A 20,809-nucleotide genomic window follows, 5' to 3' on the forward strand; every position below is an offset into this window, starting at 1 on the left:
CTGACTCCAAAGCCCAGGCTCTTTCCAGTGAGCCACGCTGCTTCTCCGAGCAGCGTGATATATATACATATATATACATCTCCGTATATATGCTTGTACGTATTTATTACTCTATTTTATTTGTACCTATTTATTCTATTTATTTTATTTTGTTAATATGTTTTGTCCTCTGTTTCCTCCTTCTAGACTGTGAGCCCGCTGTCGGATAGGGACCGTCTCTATACGTTGCCAACTTGTACTTCCCAAGCGCTTAGTTACAGCGCTCTGCACACAGTAAGCGCTCAAGAAATACGACTGAATGAATTGAATGAATCATCATCAATCATATTTATTGAGCGCTTACTATGTGCAGAGGACTGTACTAAGCGCTTGGGAAGTACAAATTAGCGCTTGGGAAGTACAAATTATGAATGAATGAATACTAAACTCTGGGGTAGACGCAAGCTCATCAGGTTGGACTCAGGCCACGTCCCTCATGGGGTTCACAGTCTCAATCCACCCATTTTACAGTTGAGGTACTTCGCCCAAACCTCCCCAAGCTGCCCCGGCATCTCCTAAAACTACTCCTATGCGCTCCCCAAACCACTCCAGTTCCCCCGCGACAGATAGACCCGGTACTTCTCCAACCCGCCCGACGCCCTTCCCGAAATGAAACAGAGAAGAGCGCTCACGTAGAGGATGGAGAGGACTCCGTTGTAGTTTTTGGTTGCCACATTGAGGACGATCTTCAGCTGCGAGACAAAGACCTGGAAAGCCGCGGCAGTGGTGAACCCTCCGATCAGAGGGTCTGCCAGGTAACGCACGATAAACCCGATCTGAGCCACTCCGAGGACCATCTGGGAGGGAAACGGGACAAAGGTTTATTTGCCGAGATTAAAGCATTCAGCACGGAATCAATCAAACGTGCCTTGTGTTTCCTCCGGTTTTCTCAAATGCTATGAGACAATATAACATATAATAATTATAACATATAATGTATATATTATAACATATAATCGTAACAAGCTTAGGCAAGGGCAGGGGTAATTCTCCTTCAACAAGAAGCTAAAACAAGGTATCCGTCCATCCCTCCAACCATCCATTAGATCAGTAGTACTTACTGAGCGCTTATTGCGTGGGATAATAACGCCAAGGAGGGTACGACAGAACATCGTCCGCACTCCTGAGCGCGTCGGAATTCCCCGTATCTTCGATCGTAACAATCACAGCCATAGTCATGGTATCTATTAGGCACTTAGTACATGCCAAGTGCCGGGGTAGATGTAAGATAGGTTGGACACAGGTAGGTTCCCCAAGGAACCACAGGTAGGGGACCAAAAATGACGACGGAGTCCTCTCCGTCTTCTACTTGAGCACTTTTGTCGCGGCAGGAGGACCAGACCGGTTTGGGAAGGGGACCGGAACAGTTTTGGGAGATACCGGGGCCTTTAAAATGCCTGTTCCCCCTTCCCATGGCAGAGCCAGGATTAGAACCGATGCCTTCCGATAGCCTGTCCCAAGGTCCCGGGCCACCGGGCCGCACTGCCCCTCTGTTGTCTCCCTTAGGGCTCTGGGTCTTCCCAACCCTTCCCGGTCGGGACAAGGGGAATGGGAGCAAGAGCGACAGAGCCTTTTTGTTAGAGGTCAAGTTCTGTTAAAATGATACGCCTCACGCGTGCAAGGCCGAGGGGATTTCAGCCGCAACGGAGCACTCCCGGCCTCTCCACCGCGCGGCCGAGCGAATCCGTAGGGAAGCTGCTGCCCGCCCACCGTGTCGCCCATGGGCCCGGGAGTCAGAGGAACTGAGTTTTAATCTGAGCTCCACCGCCTGCCTGTCGTGTAACTTGGGGCAAATCCACTTAATTTCTCTGTGCCTCAGTTCTCTCATCTGCAAAACGAGTTCTCTCATGTCCCTCCTATGGAGCCCCATTTGGGGCCCAGTGCTTAGTAAAGTGCTTGGCTCCTAGTAAGGGCTTAACAACAGAGAAGCAGCGTGGCTCAGTGGAAGGAGCACGGGCTTTGGAGTCGGAGGTCATGGGTTCGAATCCCGACTCCGCCACATGTCTGCTGTGTGATCTTGGGCAAGTCACTTCACTTCTCTGGGCCTCAGTTACCTCATCTGTAAAATGGGGATTAAGACTGTGAGCCCCATGTGGGACAACCTGATCACCCTGTATCCTCCCCAGGGCTTAGAACGGTGCTTTGCACATAGTAAGCGCTTAACAAATGCCAATTATTATTATTATGGTTATTATCTCAAACTTAACATGTTCAAAACGGAGCGCCTTCTCTTCCCACTGAAACCCTGCCCTGATTATCTTGTATCTACCGCAGCGATTAGTACAATGTGTGGCACGTAGTAACTGCTCAACAAATATGGCAGTTTAGCATAAGTAGTATTTTATTATATTAAAATTAGTGTTATCATTCCACCAGATCCCCACGCTACCCCCCTGGGCACCCTACACTGACTCTCCCCCGGGTCACCAAGGAGCCTTCATCCCAACCTTCCTCCATCATCATCATCAATCGTATTTATTGAGCGCTTACTGTGTGCAGAGCACTCTACTAAGCGCTTGGGAAGTCCAAGCTGGCAACATATAGAGACAGTCCCTACCCAACAGTGGGCTCACAGTCTAAAAGTCTCCACCACCCCGGCAGGACAGAGAGAAGTGACCGCAGCTCGACGCCACCTCCGCAAAGCCTGAGGTAAACTGGCCACTGCTGCTGGGGCACGCACTGTGGCCGCAGTTGTGACTGTGGACTCCAATCAATCAATCAATCATTCAATCGTATTTATTGAGCGCTTACTGTGTGCAGAGCACTGGACTAAGCGCTTGGGAAGTACAAGTTGGCAACTTGTACTACGAGGAGGTACGAGGAGCCTGCAATTCTGCTCCTTTAGCCACCTGTGCATTTGTCCGTCTGTAGGTTGCCTGTGTTTTTCCTAACTACTTATGTTTCTGATGATGCGAGGTCGGGGGAGAGCTAGGAGCTGGTGGGCAGGATGCCCGGATCCTTGAGGGAACTGGCTGGAAGAGGAAGGGATGGAGAGAGAGCTGGGAGGAGGAGAAGCAGCATGGCCTAGTAACTAGAGCCCAGGCCTAGGCGTCCAAAGAACCTGGGTTCTAATCCCGGCTCTGCCACTTGTCTGCTGTGTGACCTTGGGCAAGTCACTTCACTTCTCTGTGCCTCAGTTACCTCATCTGTAAAATGGGGATTGAGACTGGGACCCCTACATGGGACAGGAACAGCATCCAACCTGATTATCTTGTATCTACTGCAGCGCTTAGTACAGTGCCTAGCACATAGGAAGGGCTTAACAAATACCACAATTATTATTATTTAGACTGTGAGCCCACTGTTGGGTAGGGACTGTCTCTATATGTTGCCAAGCGCTTAGTACAGTGCTCTGCACACAGTAAGCGCTCAATAAATACGATTGATAATGATGATGATTATTATGGATGTCAGTGTCTTCTCTCCCATTATATTTTTAGACCGTTATGTCCCCGAGGGCCAAGAACCATGTTTAATGCCCACCTATGTATTACGTCCCTGTCACAGTAAGGGCTGAATACTACTTACTAATAATAATAATAACAATGAGGATGGTATTTGTTAAGCGCTTACTATGTGCAAAGCACTGTTCTAAGCGCTCGGGAGGTTACAAGGTGATCAGGTTGTCCCACGGGGGGGGCTCCCAGTTTTAATCCCCGGTTTACAGATGAGGTAACTGAGGCCCAGAGAAGTGAAGCGACTTGCCCGAAGTCTCACAGCTGACACTTGGCAGAGCCGGGATTTGAACCCATGACCTCTGACTCCAAAGCCCGAGCTCTTTCCACTGAGCCACGCTGCTTCTCTTCTTCTTCTTCTTGCTACTACTACGGATTACTTGAGCCACACTGCTTCTCTTCTTCTTCTTACTACTACGGATTACTACAACCACTACTCCGCCCCCCAAAGCGAGCTTTTCCCTTGTCCTAACTGAAAAAGGAGGGAATTCCAGTGCGATGACTGCTTCAGGAAAGGGTCTGGGCCGGGCCGGGGGGCTCCGCCGTTACCTGTATAATTCCCACCAGCACCGTGAGCGTGCTGGCGATCAGCACCCGCTGGGCATCTCGCGCCTCGGTGTCCAGCACTGTGTGGTTCATCCCGGACCCGTTGCTGGAAGCCAGGAGGAAGTGGTCATCGGGGGCCATGCCCAGCACGACCGATCCCACCATCAGGCTGACCACGGGGAAAGGTCCTGAAATAGGAATCAGACGTCAGGTGGAGGGTTGCCAATGGATGATCGATCGGCCGGCGGAGAGCTGGGATGACGGGGGGTGAGTCCCTAGGGAATACAGCGGGGAAGCGGCCAGAAAGGCTCCATCCTCCGACCTCTCCTCCCCGCCGGGCCGGCCTCCGTTCCAGGGTTGAGCTGCAGAAATGAATTGTCACTGAGAGGGACCCGGCCAACAAACAAGCCTTCGACGGCTCGGTTGCCGGGAGGAAAGCCCAGGATTTTCCCCTTTTGGCCTGCCAGGGAAACAATCACAGGTTGCCTTGGCACTGGAAAAGGGAGGGCAATCTGTGAAGGAGGAAAGACCCGGGGAAGTCGTGAGTTACGGTTAGGAGGGTAACTCGGGAAGAGTGAAGTGGGGGAAGTGGGGTGCCGTAAAGAGAAGCAGCGTGGCTCAGTGGAAAGAACCCGGGCTTTGGAGTCAGAGTCATGGGTTCAAATCCCTGCTCCACTAGTTGCCAGCTGTGTGACTTTGGGCACTTCTCTGGGCCTCAGTTCCCTCATCTGGAAAATGGGGATGAAGACTGTGAGCCTCACGTGGGACAACCTGATCACCTTGTAACCTCCCCAGCGCTTAGAACACGTTTGCACATAGTAAGCGCTTGATAAATGCCATTATCATTATCATCATCATCATCATGGGAGAAGCAAGCGGCTGAGTGGGGAACGGGAAGACAGTAACCGGTTCGAATGGCCTTTGGGCGGCAGTTTTCAAATACCAACACAGCCATGGAAATAAAACATGAATAATACCTTTGGTGTTTGGTAAGTGCTTACTCTGTTGGAAGCACTGTACTAAGCGCTGGGGTAGATACAAGATAATCAGATCCCACAAAGGGTTCAGTCTAATTAGGAGGGAGAACAAGCACTGAATCCCTATTTGGCCTAGGAGGGAAGTGAGGCACGGAGAAGTGAAATGACTTGCCCAAGGTCGCACAGCAGATAAGTAGCACAGTCGGGATTATAGTCCTGTATATATGTATATATGTTTGTACATATTTGTTACTCTATTTATTTTACTTGTACATATCTATTCTATTTATTTTATTTTGTTAGTATGTTTGGTTTTGCTCTCTGTCTTTTAGACTGTGAGCCCACTGTTGGGTAGGGACTGTCTCTATATGTTGCCAACTTGGACTTCCCAAGCGCTTAGTACAGTGCTCTGCACACAGTAAGCGCTCAATAAATACGATTGATGATGATGATGATGATAACCTAGGACCTCCTACTCCCAGACCCATGATGTTTCCACGAGGCCATGCTGCTTCTCTGGAGGAGAATTAATGGACAGGAAGCCCCAAACTGTCAGCGTGGCCTGGCAGATAGAGTCAGAAGGACCGGGTTCTAATCCCGGCTCCGCCACTTGTCTGCCGCGTGACCCTGGGCAAGTCACTTCACTTCTCTGTGCCTCAGTTACTTCCTCTGTAAAATGGGGATTAAGACTGTGGGACAAGGGGCTTCGTTCCACCCGGTTTCCTTGTATCTACTCCAGTGCTTAGCACGGTGCCTGGCACATAGTAAACGCTTAATACCCCGGTTATTATTATTATGGTTATTATGCCACATCTGAAGCCGGAGGCTGGTCGCTGAAGACTTCTCCTCCAGGGTGGCCAGAGCCTGAGGGGCTCCTAGCCACTCCGGAGGGATCAGCCTTTTAGACTGTGAGCCCACTGTTGGGTAGGGACTGTCTCTATGTATTGCCAATTTGTACTTCCCAAGCGCTTAGTACAGTGCTCTGCACATAGTAAGCGCTCAATAAATACGATTGATTGATCAGCCGGCAAAGGAACCGGCCAGTCCACGGACATGTCAATGGAAAAAGCCAACGGCGCCGTGCTTGTAGCCCAGCCCGGTAGCCCCAGATGGATGGCCCTGGCCCCTCTAGACCGTAAACTCGTTGTGGGCAAGGACCTACCCATTCTACCGGTTCTGTTCTATTGTAATAATATGATAATAATTACGGTATCTGTTAAGCACTTACTACGTGCTTAGAGAAGCAGCGTGGCTCAATGGAAAGAGCCCAGGCTTTGGAGTCAGAGGTCATGGGTTCAAATCCCGGCTCCGCCGATTATCAGCTGTGTGACTTGGGGTAAGTCACTTCACTTCTCTGGGCCTCGGTTACCTTATCTGTAAAATGGGGATGAAGGCTGTGAGCCCTACGTGGGACAGCCTGATCACCTTGTATACTCCCCAGCACTTAGAACAGTGCTTTGCACATAGTAAGCGCTTAATAAATGCCATTATTATTATTATTACTATGTACCAAGCACTGTTCTAAGTGCTGGAACAGATAGAAATCATAATAATGGTATTTGTTCAGCGCTTACTATGCTCCAAGCCCTTTTCTAAGCGCTGGGGTAGATACGAGGTAATCGGGTTTTGACAGTCCCTGTCCCACATGGGGCCCACAGTCTTAATCCCCATTTTCCAGATGAGGTAACTGAGGCCCAGAGAGTGAAGTGACTTGCCCAAGGCCCCACAGGAGACCAGTGGCGGAGGCGGGATTAGAACCCATGACCTTCTGATTTTAGACTGTGAGCCCACTGTTGGGTAGGGACTGTCTCTATATGTTGCCAATTTGTACTTCCCAAGCGCTTGGTACAGTGCTCTGCACATAGTAAGCGCTCAATAAATACGATTGATGATGATGATGATTCCCAGGCCCGTGCTCTAGCCACTACGCCACGCTGCTTCTCACAGAAGGTAGTCAGGTTGTCCCACGTGGGGCTCACAGTCTTAATCCCCATTTTACAGATGAGGTAAGCGCTTACCTCTCCCAAGCTCTTGCTATATTGCTCTGCACACGGAAAGCGCTCAATAAATAGGACTGATTGACCGAGGGCCGGCCTTGGAGTAAGGCCGAAGGATCTCAGGGTGGAACAACGCGGGCAGAAAAAGACACGTCTCCGGGCCCAAGGAGGGCAGTGACGCTTGATTACTGGAACGTTCTCCCGTCTCCGGCGGGCCGGGAAGGACATCAGCGGAGACTGAATCAGGGAAAGGCGCGGGGGGAAATCTTTTCCTCACAGGCTCCTGCCTTGGCTTCCGCCGACATTTGGAGCAAGCCTGCTGCCTTCGGGGCGAGCGGGACCAGTCGGAGTCACCTTCCGCGTGCCAGGGAGGAGCAGCATCCCAGACTTCTGGCCTCAGGGAGAGGAGTCACCCCTCCGCCCGCCACCCTTTCTAAGCCCCAGTTTTCTGGAAACCTGACAGCCCCCAACTTCTGGAAGCCTGCCGAGTTTCTCGAAATGCCCTGTTTCTGTTTACTTCTTCCCCCCCCAGCCCCTCACCCACCCGCGGGGCGGGAAGTTGTTTGCTCAGAGCCATTGGCTAACACCCCAGGACTGAGGCTGGCAGAATGGGAAGTTCTCATTCAGCAGACCGGTTTTCTAGCTTATTGACTCCGGTCAAAGTCTAGGATCGAACAAACCCTTTCTGGGGACGGAGCCCCCCTCCCACCTCCCTGATTGCTGTGGCTCTTTTAAGCAAATCCCACAGGAATGGATTCAAGTGCTTGGTACAGTGCTCTGCACACAGTAGGCGCTCAATAAATACGATCGAATGAATGAATGAACTGCAGAAAGTCTTCCGCTTCCCCAACGCTTCTCTGATGACCTCTCCCCTCCAGGTCTACCCTTGTTGGGGGGCTCGGGCGGAGGGCAGATCAAGACAGACAACAGTCTCTCCCGAGCCGGTTGTGTGGGGGGCGTCGGGGTGGATGGGGGCGGATGCTAATTTTTCCTAGACTGACGGCGTCTCCCATCGAGGACAAGAAATGAGCCTCAATCCGGAAGAATGCCGTCCAGTGCTGGTGGGTTTTGCCCCTCAGACTCTCCCCTCCCTCTCTGCTAATCCTATTCCCACCAGAGCCCAGGATGCGACGAGCGAGGAAACGTCCAGGCGGGAGTGCGGCACGTCGGAAGCGCGCCCGGGGGATTTTCTCACGCAGGGCCCATTTTTGACCAAAGTGCCCAAGGCCTAGTGCCGCACGCGCCTTGGTGAGAGCGGCAGTCTCCACATCCTTATGGCCCGGCTGTTTTTCCACAATTCCCGTTGGGCCTGGCCACCTCACCGAGGTCGCCTTCTCCCCAGGGCCCCGCTCCCTCCAACCGAGACCCGTTGCGTCTGAAGGGCGGGACCCAGAGCACGAAACGCAAGAGGCGACGCCGAGGAAAGGAGGGAGACGTAATTACCCACTGAGATGTGCCTCGACGTTCCGAAGATGAAGTACGTTAGGATAGGGAAGAAGGCGGAGTAGAGTCCAAAACCAACGGGAATTGCGACGAGCAAAGCGTAGGCCAAACCTGAAATCGCAAGAAAAGACTTCTTTTACAGCTCGAAATTGTTTCTAACATGTCCGCTGGCCCCGGCTATGGCTTTCTCACAACCCAGGCCAGGCTCCTTGTCCCTGAGGTGCAAAGTTAGCTCTTCATCAGCTCCCTAAAATGGCTTTTCCCAAAGCGTCGGGACCCATCCCAGACAAGGTGAGGGAGACTGGCAGAAGACGGACGCAGAGGACGGGGAGTAGATAGAGCTGGGTGGAGGTACCCAGCCTTCCTCTGCCCCACGGCCACTCGTCGGTCTTGTCCAGCCCCGGACGGCGGAGCAATGGGAGCCACTGGGCCTGCGGTCACCGGTGAGCTCTGGGAACCCCCTGGGCCAGGCTCAGAGAGGACAGCTCCGCTGGGGCTTGAGGCAGAGTGCAAGGGCCGGCTGACAACCTCCCTCGCCATCCTCATCCCGCTGGGATGGAGCCGGAAGGGGAGACGTGGTCCCTTCAGCCAGCCCGGAGCCCCGGGCGACGCCGCGGCCCCCAGGAGAGGGTGGACGGAGGCCCCCAGAGAGGAGCCGGCAGGTGGAAATGGAAGCTTATTCTGTCGGGCTGCTTCCTTTTGCGTCTCTGGAGGTGCCCTGTATGTATGTATATATGGTTGTACATATTTATTACTCTATTTATTTATTTATTTATTTATTTTACTTGTACATTTCTATCCTATTTATTTTATTTTGTTGGTATGTTTGGTTCTGTTCTCTGTCTCCCCCTTTTAGACTGTGAGCCCGCTGTTGGGTAGGGACTGTCTCTATGTGTTGCCAATTTGTACTTCCCAAGCGCTTAGTACAGTGCTCTGCACATAGTAAGCGCTCAATAAATACGATTGATTGATTGATTGATTGATTGCCCTGGCCCACCGCTTCTCCAGGACGGGGATGCCATGGGAGCCCGCTGGCACAGCCAGGCCCCCGGGCCCACTCCCCTCTTGCCACCCTGGGGCCTGGGGGCTGTGTGGCTTCTTCTCCGGAGCCAGGGGCCCGGGCTCATTAAGGCCGGGGGCTTGGCTGGGCCTGGTAAGGGGACTGCAGCCCCTTCCGCCCTTCCCCAGGGGCCCCTCTCACATCCTGGGGTCCCCGTCCCTCCCCTCGTTGGCCGCCCCCTCCGCTTCCGGGGCGCTCACCTTGCAGGGTGGCCACGAGCCCCGTGCTGACGCCCGAGATGATGTCGCTGAGGAGCCACTCGCGCACCCGATACTGCGGGATCCAGTCGAGGGCCGGGACGGCCGCCTTGGCCAGGCGCAGTGCCTTCCGCTGGGAGCAGCTGCCGGGACAAACAACCGCCTTTCTGAGGGATGCGGGGCCTGGGTGAGCCGGGCCCAGGGAGGACAGGACCATGACCCCCGGCCCACGTCCTCCCCCTGGCCCGGAATGCCCTCTTCCTCCCTACAAAGCCCTACCGAGAGCTCACGGGCCTTCCCACACTGAGCCCCTTTTCCTCTCCTCCTCCCCACCCTACCTCCTTCCCTTCCCCACTGCACCTGTAGAGATGTTTGTACAGATTTATTACTCTATTTATTTGACTTTTACATATTTGCTATTGTAGTTATTTTGTTAATGATGTGCATCTAGCTTTACTTCTATTTATTCTGACGACTTGACCCTGCCCACATTTTGTTTTGTTGTCCGTCTCCCCCTTCCAGACTGTGAGCCCATTGTCGGGTAGGGACCGTCTCTCGATGTTGCCGACTTGTACTTCCCAAGCGCTTAGTACAGTGCTCTGCACACAGTAAGCGCTCAATGAATACGATTGAATGAATGACTAGACGGGGCCAGGCCAGGCCCAGGGAGGGAAGGACCGGCCTGGGCCGGTCTGGGCCGGGTCCAGGCAAGTGGGACCCTCCTGGACTGGGCAGAACTGGGCCAGGCCTGGCTGGGTCCAGGGAGGGCAGGACCAGATAATAATAATAATAATGATGATGGTATTTGTTAAGCGCTTACTATGTGCAAAGCACTGTTCTAAGCGCTGGGGAAGTTACAAGGTGATCAGGTTGTCCCACGGGGGGCTCCCAGTCTCCATCCTCATTTTCCAGATGAGGTCACTGAGGCCCAGAGAAGTGAAGTGACTTGCCCAGACTCGGCTGACAAGTGGCGGAGGCGGGATTTGAACCCACGACCTCTGGCTCCCAAGCCCGGGCTCCTTCCACTGAGCCCCGCTGCTTCTCTGGGGAAGGCAGAGGGGCTCCCCCGGCTCTCCGGGAGACCCCAGCTCTCCGGTTGTCCGGGGAACAAGCTTGGAGGCCCCCCCCCCCTGAGACCCCACTGGAGCATCAGAGAAGCAGCGTGGCTCAGTGAAAAGAGCCCGGGCTTTGGAGTCAGAGGTCATGGGTTCAAATCCCCACTCTGCCACTTGTCAGTTGTGTGACTTTGGGCAAGTCACTTCACTTCTCTGGGCCTCAGTTCCCTCATCTGTAAAATGGGGATTAAGACTGTGAGCCCCCGTGGGACAACTTGATCACCTTGTAACCTCCCCAGTGCTTAGAACAGTGCTTTGCACATAGTAAGCACTTAATAAATGCCATTATCATCGGGGGGCCGGGTCAGTAGTGGGACCCCTTCCCCTCCCGCTTGGGACACGGGGGGGGTCGTGGGGTCATGGGGTCCAGGGGGTCTGGGGGTGTCTGACCTGCAGGTCCTGGCGAGCCTGTCCCTCAGGGTGGGTTTGGGCGGGCTCGGGCGGCGCTCATTGAGGAGCAGGAAGGCCGGCTCGCTGTACACCGGCCGCTGCACCAGGTAGCCGGCCCCCGCCTCCGCGCTGCCCTCCGGGACTGCCATGTTCCTGGGGAGGGAGGGAGGGAGGGAGCCCGCCGTCAGCCCGGGACCCCCGGGGACCCCCGGACCCCGCCGGGCTGCGGCACAGGCTGGGGGATCAGGGCTGGGGGGCCGAGATGGGGAATCAGGGCTGGGTATTCAGGCCCGGGGGATTCAGGGCTGGGGGATCAGGGCAGGGGGATCAGGGCTGGGGTTCCGGGGTGTCAGAGGGTCGTGGGGTGTCAGGAGTTGGGAGGTTGGGAGTTTGTGGGTTGGGGATTCAGGGCTGGGGGATCCGAGCTGGGGATTCAGGGCTGGGGGATCAGGGTTGGAGGTTCAGGGCTGGGGGATCAGGGCTGGGGACTCAGGCCTGGGGTTCCCGGGTGTCCGGGGGTCGTGGGGTGTCAGGAGTTGGGAGGTTGGGAGTTTGTGGGTTGGGGATTCCGGGCTGGGGGATCCGAGCCGGGGATTCAGGACTGGGGGATCAGGGCTGGAGATTCAGGGCTGGGGGATCAGAGTTGGAGATTCAGGGCTGGGGGATCAGAGTTGGAGATTCAGGGCTGGGGGATCAGGGCTGGAGATTCAGGGCTGGGGGATCAGGACTGGGGTTCCGGGGTGTGCGGGGGTCGTGGGGTGTCAGGAGTTGGGAGGTTGGGAGTTTGTGGGTTGGGGATTCAGGGCTGGGGGATCAGGGCTCGGGTACCAGGTCTGGGGGATCAGAGCTGGGGGATCAGGACTGGTGGATCGGGGCTGGGGGGTCAAGGCTGGGGGATCAGGGCTGGGGGTTCAGGGCTGGGGGACCAGGGCTGGGGGATCAGGGCTGGGGGTTCAGGGCTGAGGTTCCGGGGTGTCCGGGGGTCGTGGGGTATCAGGAGTTGGGAGGTTGGGAGTTTGTGGGTTGGGAATTCGGGGCTGGGGGATCCGAGCTGGGGATTCAGGGCTGGGGGAACAGGGCTGGGGATTCAGGGCTGGGGATTCAGGGCTGGAGGATCAGGGCTGGAGGATCAGGGCTGGGGGATCAGGGCTGGGGGATCAGGGCTGGGAGATCAGGGCTGGGGGTTCAGGGCTGGGGGATCAGGACTGGGGGATCAGGACTGGGGATTCAGGGCTGGGGGATCAGGGCTGGGGGATTCAGGGCTGGGGGATTCAGGGCTGGGGGATTCAGGGCTGGGGGATTCAGGGCTGTGGGATCAGGGCTGGGGATTTAGGGCTGGGGATTCAGGGCTGGGGGCTCAGGGCTGGGGATTCAGGGCTGGGGATTCAGGGCTGGGGAGATCAGGGCTGGGGATTCAGGGCTGGAGGATCAGGGCTGGGGGATCAGGGCTGGGGGATCAGGGCTGGGGGATCAGGACGGGGGATCAGGACTGGGAATTCAGGGCTGGGGGATCAGGGCTGGGGGTTCAGGACTGGGGATTCAGGACTGGGGATTCAGGGCTGGGGGATCAGGGCTGAGGATTCAGGACTGGGGGATCAGGGCTGGGGGTCCGGGGTGTTCGAGGTTGGGAGGTTGGGGGGGGGGGGGTCTCTCACCGCCGCTTAGCTGAGGATCCCGGGGCCGAGTAGTGTCCGTCCGGGCCTCTCCCGCCTCCACCAAATAGCCTCCACCAAACAGCCTCCTTCCTAGCGGCCTCCGTCCCCTCCGCCCCCCGGGGCCCGCTATTTATGCAGGGACACGGGCCCCACACTCCCCCAACCCCAGCCCCGCCTCCAGCCCCACCCCCACCCCCAGCCCCATCCCCACCTCCAGCCCCATCCCCAACCTCCCTCCTCCCTCCCTCTCCCTTCCCCAGCTCCAACCCCCTGGGCCCGGGCACTGCTGCACTGTCCCCAGAGAGCCCCCTCAGTACAGTGCAAACGCTTAGCACAGTGCTAAGCGCTTAGTACAGCGCTCTGCACACAGTAAGCACTCAGTAATAATAATAATGATGGCATTTGTTAAGCGCTTACTATGTGCCAAGCACCGTTCTAAGCGCTGGGGTGGATACAAGGTGATCAGGTGGCCCCACGTGGGGCTCACAGTCTTAGTCCCCATTTTCCAGATGAGGGAACTGAGGCCCAGAGAAGTGAAGTGACTTGCCCAAAGTCACCCAGCTGACAAGCGGCGGAGCGGGGATTCGAACCCATGACCCTTGACTCCAAAGCCCGGGCTCTTTCCACTGAGCCACGCTTCTAAGTACGACGGAATGGATGAATGAGAAGGAAAGGCGCAGCTCCAGCCTTCCTGATGTGATGTGATGATGGCATTTATTAACCGCTTACTATGTTCTAAGCGCTGGGGGGATACAAGGTGATCAGGTTGTCCCACGGGGGGCTCACAGTCAATCCCCATTTTACAGATGAGGTAGCTGAGGCCCAGAGAAGTGAAGTGACTTGCCCGAGGTCACACAGCTGACAATTGGTAGAGTCGGGATTTGAACCCATGACCTCTGACTCCCAAGCCAGGAGAACAGCAAGGTGAGGGGAGGGGATGGAGAGTTTTAAAGCCGTTTTTGTTTGATACGGAGGCAGATGGGTCACCGGATGAGTTTTTTGAGGTGCAGGGAGCCCAGTGCTCGGCATGGGAAGCAGCGTGCCTCAGTGGAAAGAGCCCGGGCTTTGGAGTCAGAGGTCACGGGTTCAAATCCCGGCTCCGCCAACTGTCACCTGTGTGACTTTGGGCAAGTCACTTCATTTCTCTGGGCCTCAGTTCCCTCATCTGGAAAATGTGGATGAAGACTGTGAGCCCCACGTGGGACAACCTGATCACCTGGTAACCTCCCCAGTGCTTAGAACGGTGCTTTGCTCATAGTAAGCACTTAATAAATGCCATCATTATTATTATTATTATACAGTAAGCGCTCAATAAATACGATTGAATGAACGAATGTCCCGAACGTTTTTGTAGAAACACAATCCGGGCTTGTGGATCCGTCCAGCCGAGGGGTCAGCTGGGGGACAAGGAGGTTGTCTGCCTGTTTTCTGGCCTTTTCCCGCTCCTCGCTTCCACAGGATCCCAAAGAAGACAAAACCTTGGGATCCGGAGCCGGGGTGAGCCCGGAGAGGCCTTCCACTAGCCAAACTCCAGGATTCCCAGAAGCCAGGGGCACTGGCACTCAGGCCAGACTGGGGAATAGCCCAGCCCAAGGAAGGACCGGGATTGGGGAAGTGGGTTTGGGCTGCCAGGATGGGGAGAGGTCAGGTCCGGTTGGGAAAGAAGGATCCAGGGAAACCAGTTGTACAAAGCATCGTGCCGTGATCACATCCGTGAGCACACGACACACAAACACACACAACACCCTCCCGGCCTGGGGGATTCCGGGGGAAGGAACGGCTTTGGATTTCCTAAGAATGCTGGTATTTACAGGGAAGAGGCTTTCCTAACCAGGAGCGCCTTTTCAAGGCACTCCTTAAAAGTAATAATAACGATGACGGTATTTGTTGAGCGCTTCCTAGGTGCGAAGCACTGTTCTAAGTGCTGGGGGGGAATACAAGGTGATCAGGTTGTCCCACGGGGGGCTCACAGTCTTAATCTATTATTACTTATTACTCTATTTATTTATTTTACTTTTTACTCTATTTGTTTTACTTGTACATATTTATTCTATTTATTTTATTCTGTTAATTTGTTTTGTTTTGTTCTCTATCTCCCCCTTCTAGCCTGGGAGCCCGTTGTTGGGTAGGGACTGTATATGTGGCCGATTTGTACTTCCCAAGTGCTTAGTAATAATAATAATAATGATGGGATTTATTAAGCGCTTCCTATGTGCAAAGCACTGTTCTAAGCGCTGAGCACTGTTCTAAGCGCTGGTACAGTGCTCTGCACACAGTAAGCGCTCAATAAATATGACAATGAATGAATGAAAGGCCACTTAGATACCTTTGGGAACAGGTCCCCCCTTCTCCCTCTCCCCGTCCCCCCGCCTTACCTCCTTCCCCTCCCCACAGCACCTGTATATATGTTTGTACGGATTTATTACTCAATCAATCAATCAATCAATCGTATTTATTGAGCGCTTACTATGTGCAGAGCACTGTACTAAGCGCTTGGGAAGTACAAATTGGCAACACACAGAGACAGTCCCTACCCAACAGTGGGCTCACAGTCTAAAAGGGGGAGACAGAGAACAGAACCAAACATACCAACAAAATAAAATAAATAGGATAGAAATGTAATAAATAGGATAGAAATGTAATAAATATGATAGAAATGTATTTATTGTATTATGTACATTAATACAATATTATGTATTATTATTTATTGTATTATTGTATTATGTACTCTATTTTACTTGTACATATTTATTCTATTTATTTTATTCTGTTCATATGTTTGGTTTTGTTCTCTGTCTCCCCCTTCTAGACTGTGAGCCCACTGTTGGGTAGGGACCGTCTCTATATGTTGCCAACTTGGACTTCCCAAGCGCTTAGTACAGTGCTCTGCACACAGTAAGCGCTCAATAAATACGATTGATTGATTGATCCCCATTTTACAGATGAGGTAACTGAGGCACAGAGAAGTTAAGGACACACAGCTGACGAGTGGTGGAGCCGGGATTCGAACCCATGACCTCTCACTCCTAAGCCCGCGCTCTTTCCACTGAGCCACGCTGCTTCTCTAAAAGACAAGTCTAGATGGTGAGCCCTTCTAGCCCGGGAGCCCGTTGTTGGGTAGAGACCGTCTCTATATGTACTTCCCAAGCGCTTAGTACAGTGCTCTGCACACAGTAAGCGCTCAATAAATACGACTGAATGAATGCATGAATGAAAGGCCACTTAGATACCTTTGGGAACAGGTGGTGACTCAGATTCATTTATTCATTGCTTCAATCGTATTTTTTGAGCGCTTACTGTGTGCAGAGCACTGTACTAAGCGCTTGGGAAGGACAAGTTGGATGGCGACAGAGCTCTCGCTTGGCTGGGCAACGCAGATCGGGGCAACCAAAGACATCGGTTGCGGGAGGCGGGTAGAAGGTGGGAATGTGGGACCAAGGCGGGGACGGGGGAATGCTGCTAACTGGGAATGGGAAAACCGGGATGGCCCGCTGCTGCCTCAGTGGTTGTGATTAGTGGAGGACGGGCTCCGTGTTTGAGCGGTTATGGACTAATTCTATAATTAGTCTATAATTCGATATATTTGGATGGTATTGACGCCTGTCTACTTGTTCTGTTTTGCCGTCTCCCCCTTCCAGACTGCGAGCCCGTCGCTATCTGTTGCCGAATTGTACTTTCCAAGCGCTTAGTACAGTGCTCTGAGCACAGCGAACACCCGGTAAATGCGACTGATTGATTGATTAATAAAACATGAACCCCAAATGGCACAGGAACTGTGTCCAATCTGATTATCTTGTATCCACCCCAGCGTTTAACTTATCGATCAGTTGTATTTATTGACGGCTTACCGCGCGCAGAGCACTGTACTAAGTGCTCGGGAGAGTGCGATACACCCGAGTCGGAAGACGTGCTCCCCGCCCGCGATGAGCTTGGGGTCTTAGAGGTTTAGCGGAGTGTTGGGCACATAGTAAGTGCTTAACAAATGCCATAATTATCGGGCCACCGTTTGGGGTCATTTAAGCCCTAATTGGAAACTTTGTGGAAACTGGGATGAGCCAATCTGGGAGTCCCTTCGGAGCGGGCGCCTATAACAGGTATGGGCAGCCTGGTATGAGTGAGAGGTCATGGGTTCGAATCCCGGTTCCGCCACTTGTCCTTGGGCAAGCCAAAGATGTCAAGATGAAATACCTGAATAAATGATGGAAGGGAGGCCTAGTGGTTAGAGCACAGGCCCGGGAGTCAGGAGGACCTGGGTTCTAATTCCGGCTCCGCCGCTTGTCTGCTCTGTGACTTTGGGCGAGTCATCTCGCTTCTCCAGGCCTCAGTTACCTCATCCGTAAAATGGGGATTAAGATCGCGAGCCCTGTGTGGGATAGGGACTGCGTCCAACTTGATTTGCTTGCATCTCTCCCAGCGATCGGTACAGTGCCTGGCACGTAGTAAGCCCTTGACAAATACTATTAAAAAAAAAACCCCACAAGTGAGAACGGTGCCTTGCACATAGTAGGCGCTTAATAAATGCCATCGTCATTATTATTATCTTGGGAAGCACCAGGAGAACGAGCTAGGAAGAGATGGGTGAAGGGAGATGATAGGTAATAATAATAATAATGGCATTTATTAAGCGCTTACTATGTGCAAAGCACTGTTCTAAGAGCTGGGGAGGTTACAAGGTGACCAGGTTGTCGCACAGGGGGCTCACAGTCATAATCCCCATTTTACAGGTGAGGTAACTGAGGCCCAGAGAAGTGAAGTGACTTGCCCAAAGTCACACAGCTGACAATTGGTGGAGCTGGGATTTGAACCCATGACCTCTGACTCCAAAGCCCGGGCTCTTTCCACTGAGCCACGCTGCTTCTGTGCAAAGCCGTGACGCCAAGGGTGGGTTTGGGCTTGATGGGGAAGGAAATGGGAAATATTTGGGCGGGTTTTGAGGTGACGGGAGATGACGATGACGATGGCAAAGAGCCCCGGCTTTGGAGTCCGAGGTCATGGGTTCAAATCCCGGCTCCGCCACTTGTCAGGGCAAGTCACTTCACTTCTCTGGGCCTCAGTTCCCTCCTCTGTAAAATGGGGGTGAAGACTGTGAGCCCACCGTGGGACAGCCCGCTGTTGGGTAGGGACTGTCTCTATGTGTTGCCGACTTGTACTTCCCAAGCGCTTAGTACAGTGCTCTGCACACAGTAAGCGCTCGATAAATACGATTGATTGATTGATTGATTGACAACCTGATCACCTTGTAACCTCCCCTCCGCTTAGAACAGTGCTTTGCACATAGTAAGCGCTTAATAAATGCCATCATCATCATCATCATAACACAACACCCCCCCTGATCTTGTTATAAAACACCTACTCTATGCTAAGCACTGTAATAAGCCCTGGACTAGGCACAAGACAATCAGTTCAGAGGCCTTCCCCGCTTTCCCCCCCGGGGGCCGTAGTCTAAGTAGGAGGGAGAGCCGGTATCGCGTCCCCATTTTACAGATAAGGAAACTGAGTCAGAGAGAAGTTAAATGACTTGCCCAAGGTCACACAGGAGGCAAGTGATGGAGTTGGGATTTGAATATATGTTGGTACCGATTTATTACTCTATTTATTTTACTTGTACATATTTACTATTCTATTTGTTTTGTTAATGATGTGCAGAGAAGCAGCGTGGCTCAGTGGAAAGAGCCCGGGCTTTGGAGTCAGAGGTCACGGGTTCAAATCCCGGCTCCGCCAACTGTCAGCTGGGTGACTTTGGGCAAGTCACTTCACTTCTCTGGGCTTCAGTTACCTCATCTGGAAAATGGGGATGAAGACTGTGAGCCCCCCGTGGGACAACCTGATCACCTTGTAACCTCCCCAGCGTTTAGAACAGTGCTTTGCACATAGTAAGCGCTTAACAAATATCATCATCATTATTATTTAGCTTTAATTCTATTTGTTCCGACGACTTGACACCTGTCCACATGTTTTGTTGTCTGTCTCCCCCTTCTAGACTGTGAGCCCGCTGTCGGGTAGGGACCGTCTCTGTTGTATTTATTGAGCGCTTACAGTGTGCAGAGCACTGTACTGAGCGCTTGGGAAGTCCAGATTGGCAACATATAGACACAGTCCCTACCCACAGTGGGCTCACAGTCTATATGTTGCCGATTTGGACTTCCCAAGGGCTAAGTACAGTGTTCTGCACACAGGAAGCGCTCAATAAATACGATTGAATGAATGAGTGAGCGAATGAAGGTCCCGTGACGCCCAGCCGGGGCTCTTCCCACTAGGCCACGCTGCCTCCCGTGAACCGTAAATTGACTGCACAATCTCTGACTGCCAAACCCACTCCACCCTGACTGACCCCACAACCCCACGCTGTCTCTTTATTTCGACGCAAGCGGCCCGACCGACGCTTGTGAAACGCACAAAACGAAACCCGCGTCCTCCAGCCCTGTCAGGCCTCCTGCCCAAATCCAGCGAGGCCCAGCTGCAGCAGAAGAGCTCAATCAATCAATCGTATTTATTGAGCGCTTACTGTGTGCGGAGCACTGTACTAAGCGCTTTGGGAAGTCCAACTTGGCAACATATAGAGACAGTCCCTACTCAACAGTAGGCTCGCAGTCTAAAAGGGACTCTGAGACCCCGGAGTCCGGCCTCTCAAGCCAGCCCCCACCGAACTCTCTCAGAGGCCGGGACTATTTGCCCCATTTCACGGGCGGGGGAAACCGAGGCGGGTGCAATTGTTCCGAGTCACCCAGAAAGGGGCTTTACAGACCTCGTCGGGCGGGCAGGCAGGTAGGCTGGCAGGCTCGAAGACCTCTGTCATCTCGAATCCAAGGGCTGACTTCAACCGGTAAACAAGTTACGCCACCGCCTCAGGGTGATATGGCAGAGAAGGTCCTGGCACCGTCCCTCTCGAAGGCAGGCATTGCCAGTCAGTTTATTGAGCGCCTACTGTGTGCAGAGCACTGTCCTAAACGCTTAGTACCGTGGGGATCCCCCCCCGAGGCTGGGGATGACTGGTGCAGCAGAAGATCACAGGTTCTGAGGCCGCCACCGCCACTTGATAATAATAATAATAATAAAGGCATTTATTAAGCGTTTACTATGTGCAAAGCACTGTTCTAAGCGCGGGAGAGGTTACAAGGTGATCAGGTTGTCCCCCCGGGGGCTCACAGTCTTAACCCCCATTTTACAGATGAGGTCACTGAGGCCCAGAGAAGTGAAGTGACTTGCCCAAAGTCACACAGCTGACAATCGGCGGAGCCGGGATTCGAACCCATGACCTCTGACTCCAGAGCCCGGGCTCTTTCCGCTGAGCCACGCTGCTTTGGGCAAGTCACTTAACGTCTCTGGGCCCCAGTTCCCTCATCTGTAAAATGGGGACTAAGACTGTGAGCCCCATGTGGGACAGCCTGATCACCTTGTATCTTCCCCAGCGCTTAGAACAGTGCTTTGCACATAGTAAGCGCTTAACAAATACCATCATTGTTTATTTATTATTTATTTATTTCTGCTGTGGGACCTCGGCCAAGTCACTTCAGCTTTCCGGGCCTCAGTTCCCTCGTCTGTACAATGGGGATTGAGACTGCGAGCCCCACGTGGGACACGGACCGCGTCCGCCCCGGTGCTTAGTGATATGTTTGGTTTTGTTCCCTGTCTCCCCCTTCTAGACTGGAACCCACTGTTGGGTAGGGACTGTCTCTATATATTGCCAACTTGGACTTCCCAAGCGCTTAGTACAGTGCTCTGCACACAGTAAGCGCTCAATAAATACAATTGATTGATTGATTAGTACAGTGCTCTGCACACAGTAAGCTCTCAATAAATACGATTGAATGAATGAATGAATAAGCGTCTGGCACCAAGTAAGCGCTTAACGAATACCGCTATTATTGTTATGATTTTCAGCGGGCCTGGGGCCACCGTCGGGCGTGAGGACGCGGCCCCTCGGGTGTCGCCGTT

At 53.4% G+C, this 20,809-nt stretch overlaps 1 protein-coding gene across 1 annotated transcript in view; it reads right to left on the bottom strand.

The window, feature by feature from the left end:
* The window catches only part of SLC26A4 (solute carrier family 26 member 4), a 107,757-nt gene that overhangs the window by 46,627 nt on the left and 40,321 nt on the right, over nucleotides 1-20,809 (bottom strand). Inside the window, exons 7-11 of the mRNA XM_038740900.1 lie at nucleotides 11,220-11,372; nucleotides 9,718-9,857; nucleotides 8,458-8,568; nucleotides 4,044-4,228; nucleotides 672-836 (exon numbers count right to left, since the gene is read on the bottom strand). Of these exons, the coding sequence (XP_038596828.1) occupies nucleotides 672-836; nucleotides 4,044-4,228; nucleotides 8,458-8,568; nucleotides 9,718-9,857; nucleotides 11,220-11,372 (754 nt within the window). The remainder of the gene's footprint in view (nucleotides 1-671; nucleotides 837-4,043; nucleotides 4,229-8,457; nucleotides 8,569-9,717; nucleotides 9,858-11,219; nucleotides 11,373-20,809) is intronic.

Source organism: Tachyglossus aculeatus (genome assembly GCF_015852505.1).
Source record: "Tachyglossus aculeatus isolate mTacAcu1 chromosome 12 unlocalized genomic scaffold, mTacAcu1.pri SUPER_6_unloc_1, whole genome shotgun sequence".
NCBI classification, from domain to species: Eukaryota; Metazoa; Chordata; class Mammalia; order Monotremata; family Tachyglossidae; genus Tachyglossus; species Tachyglossus aculeatus.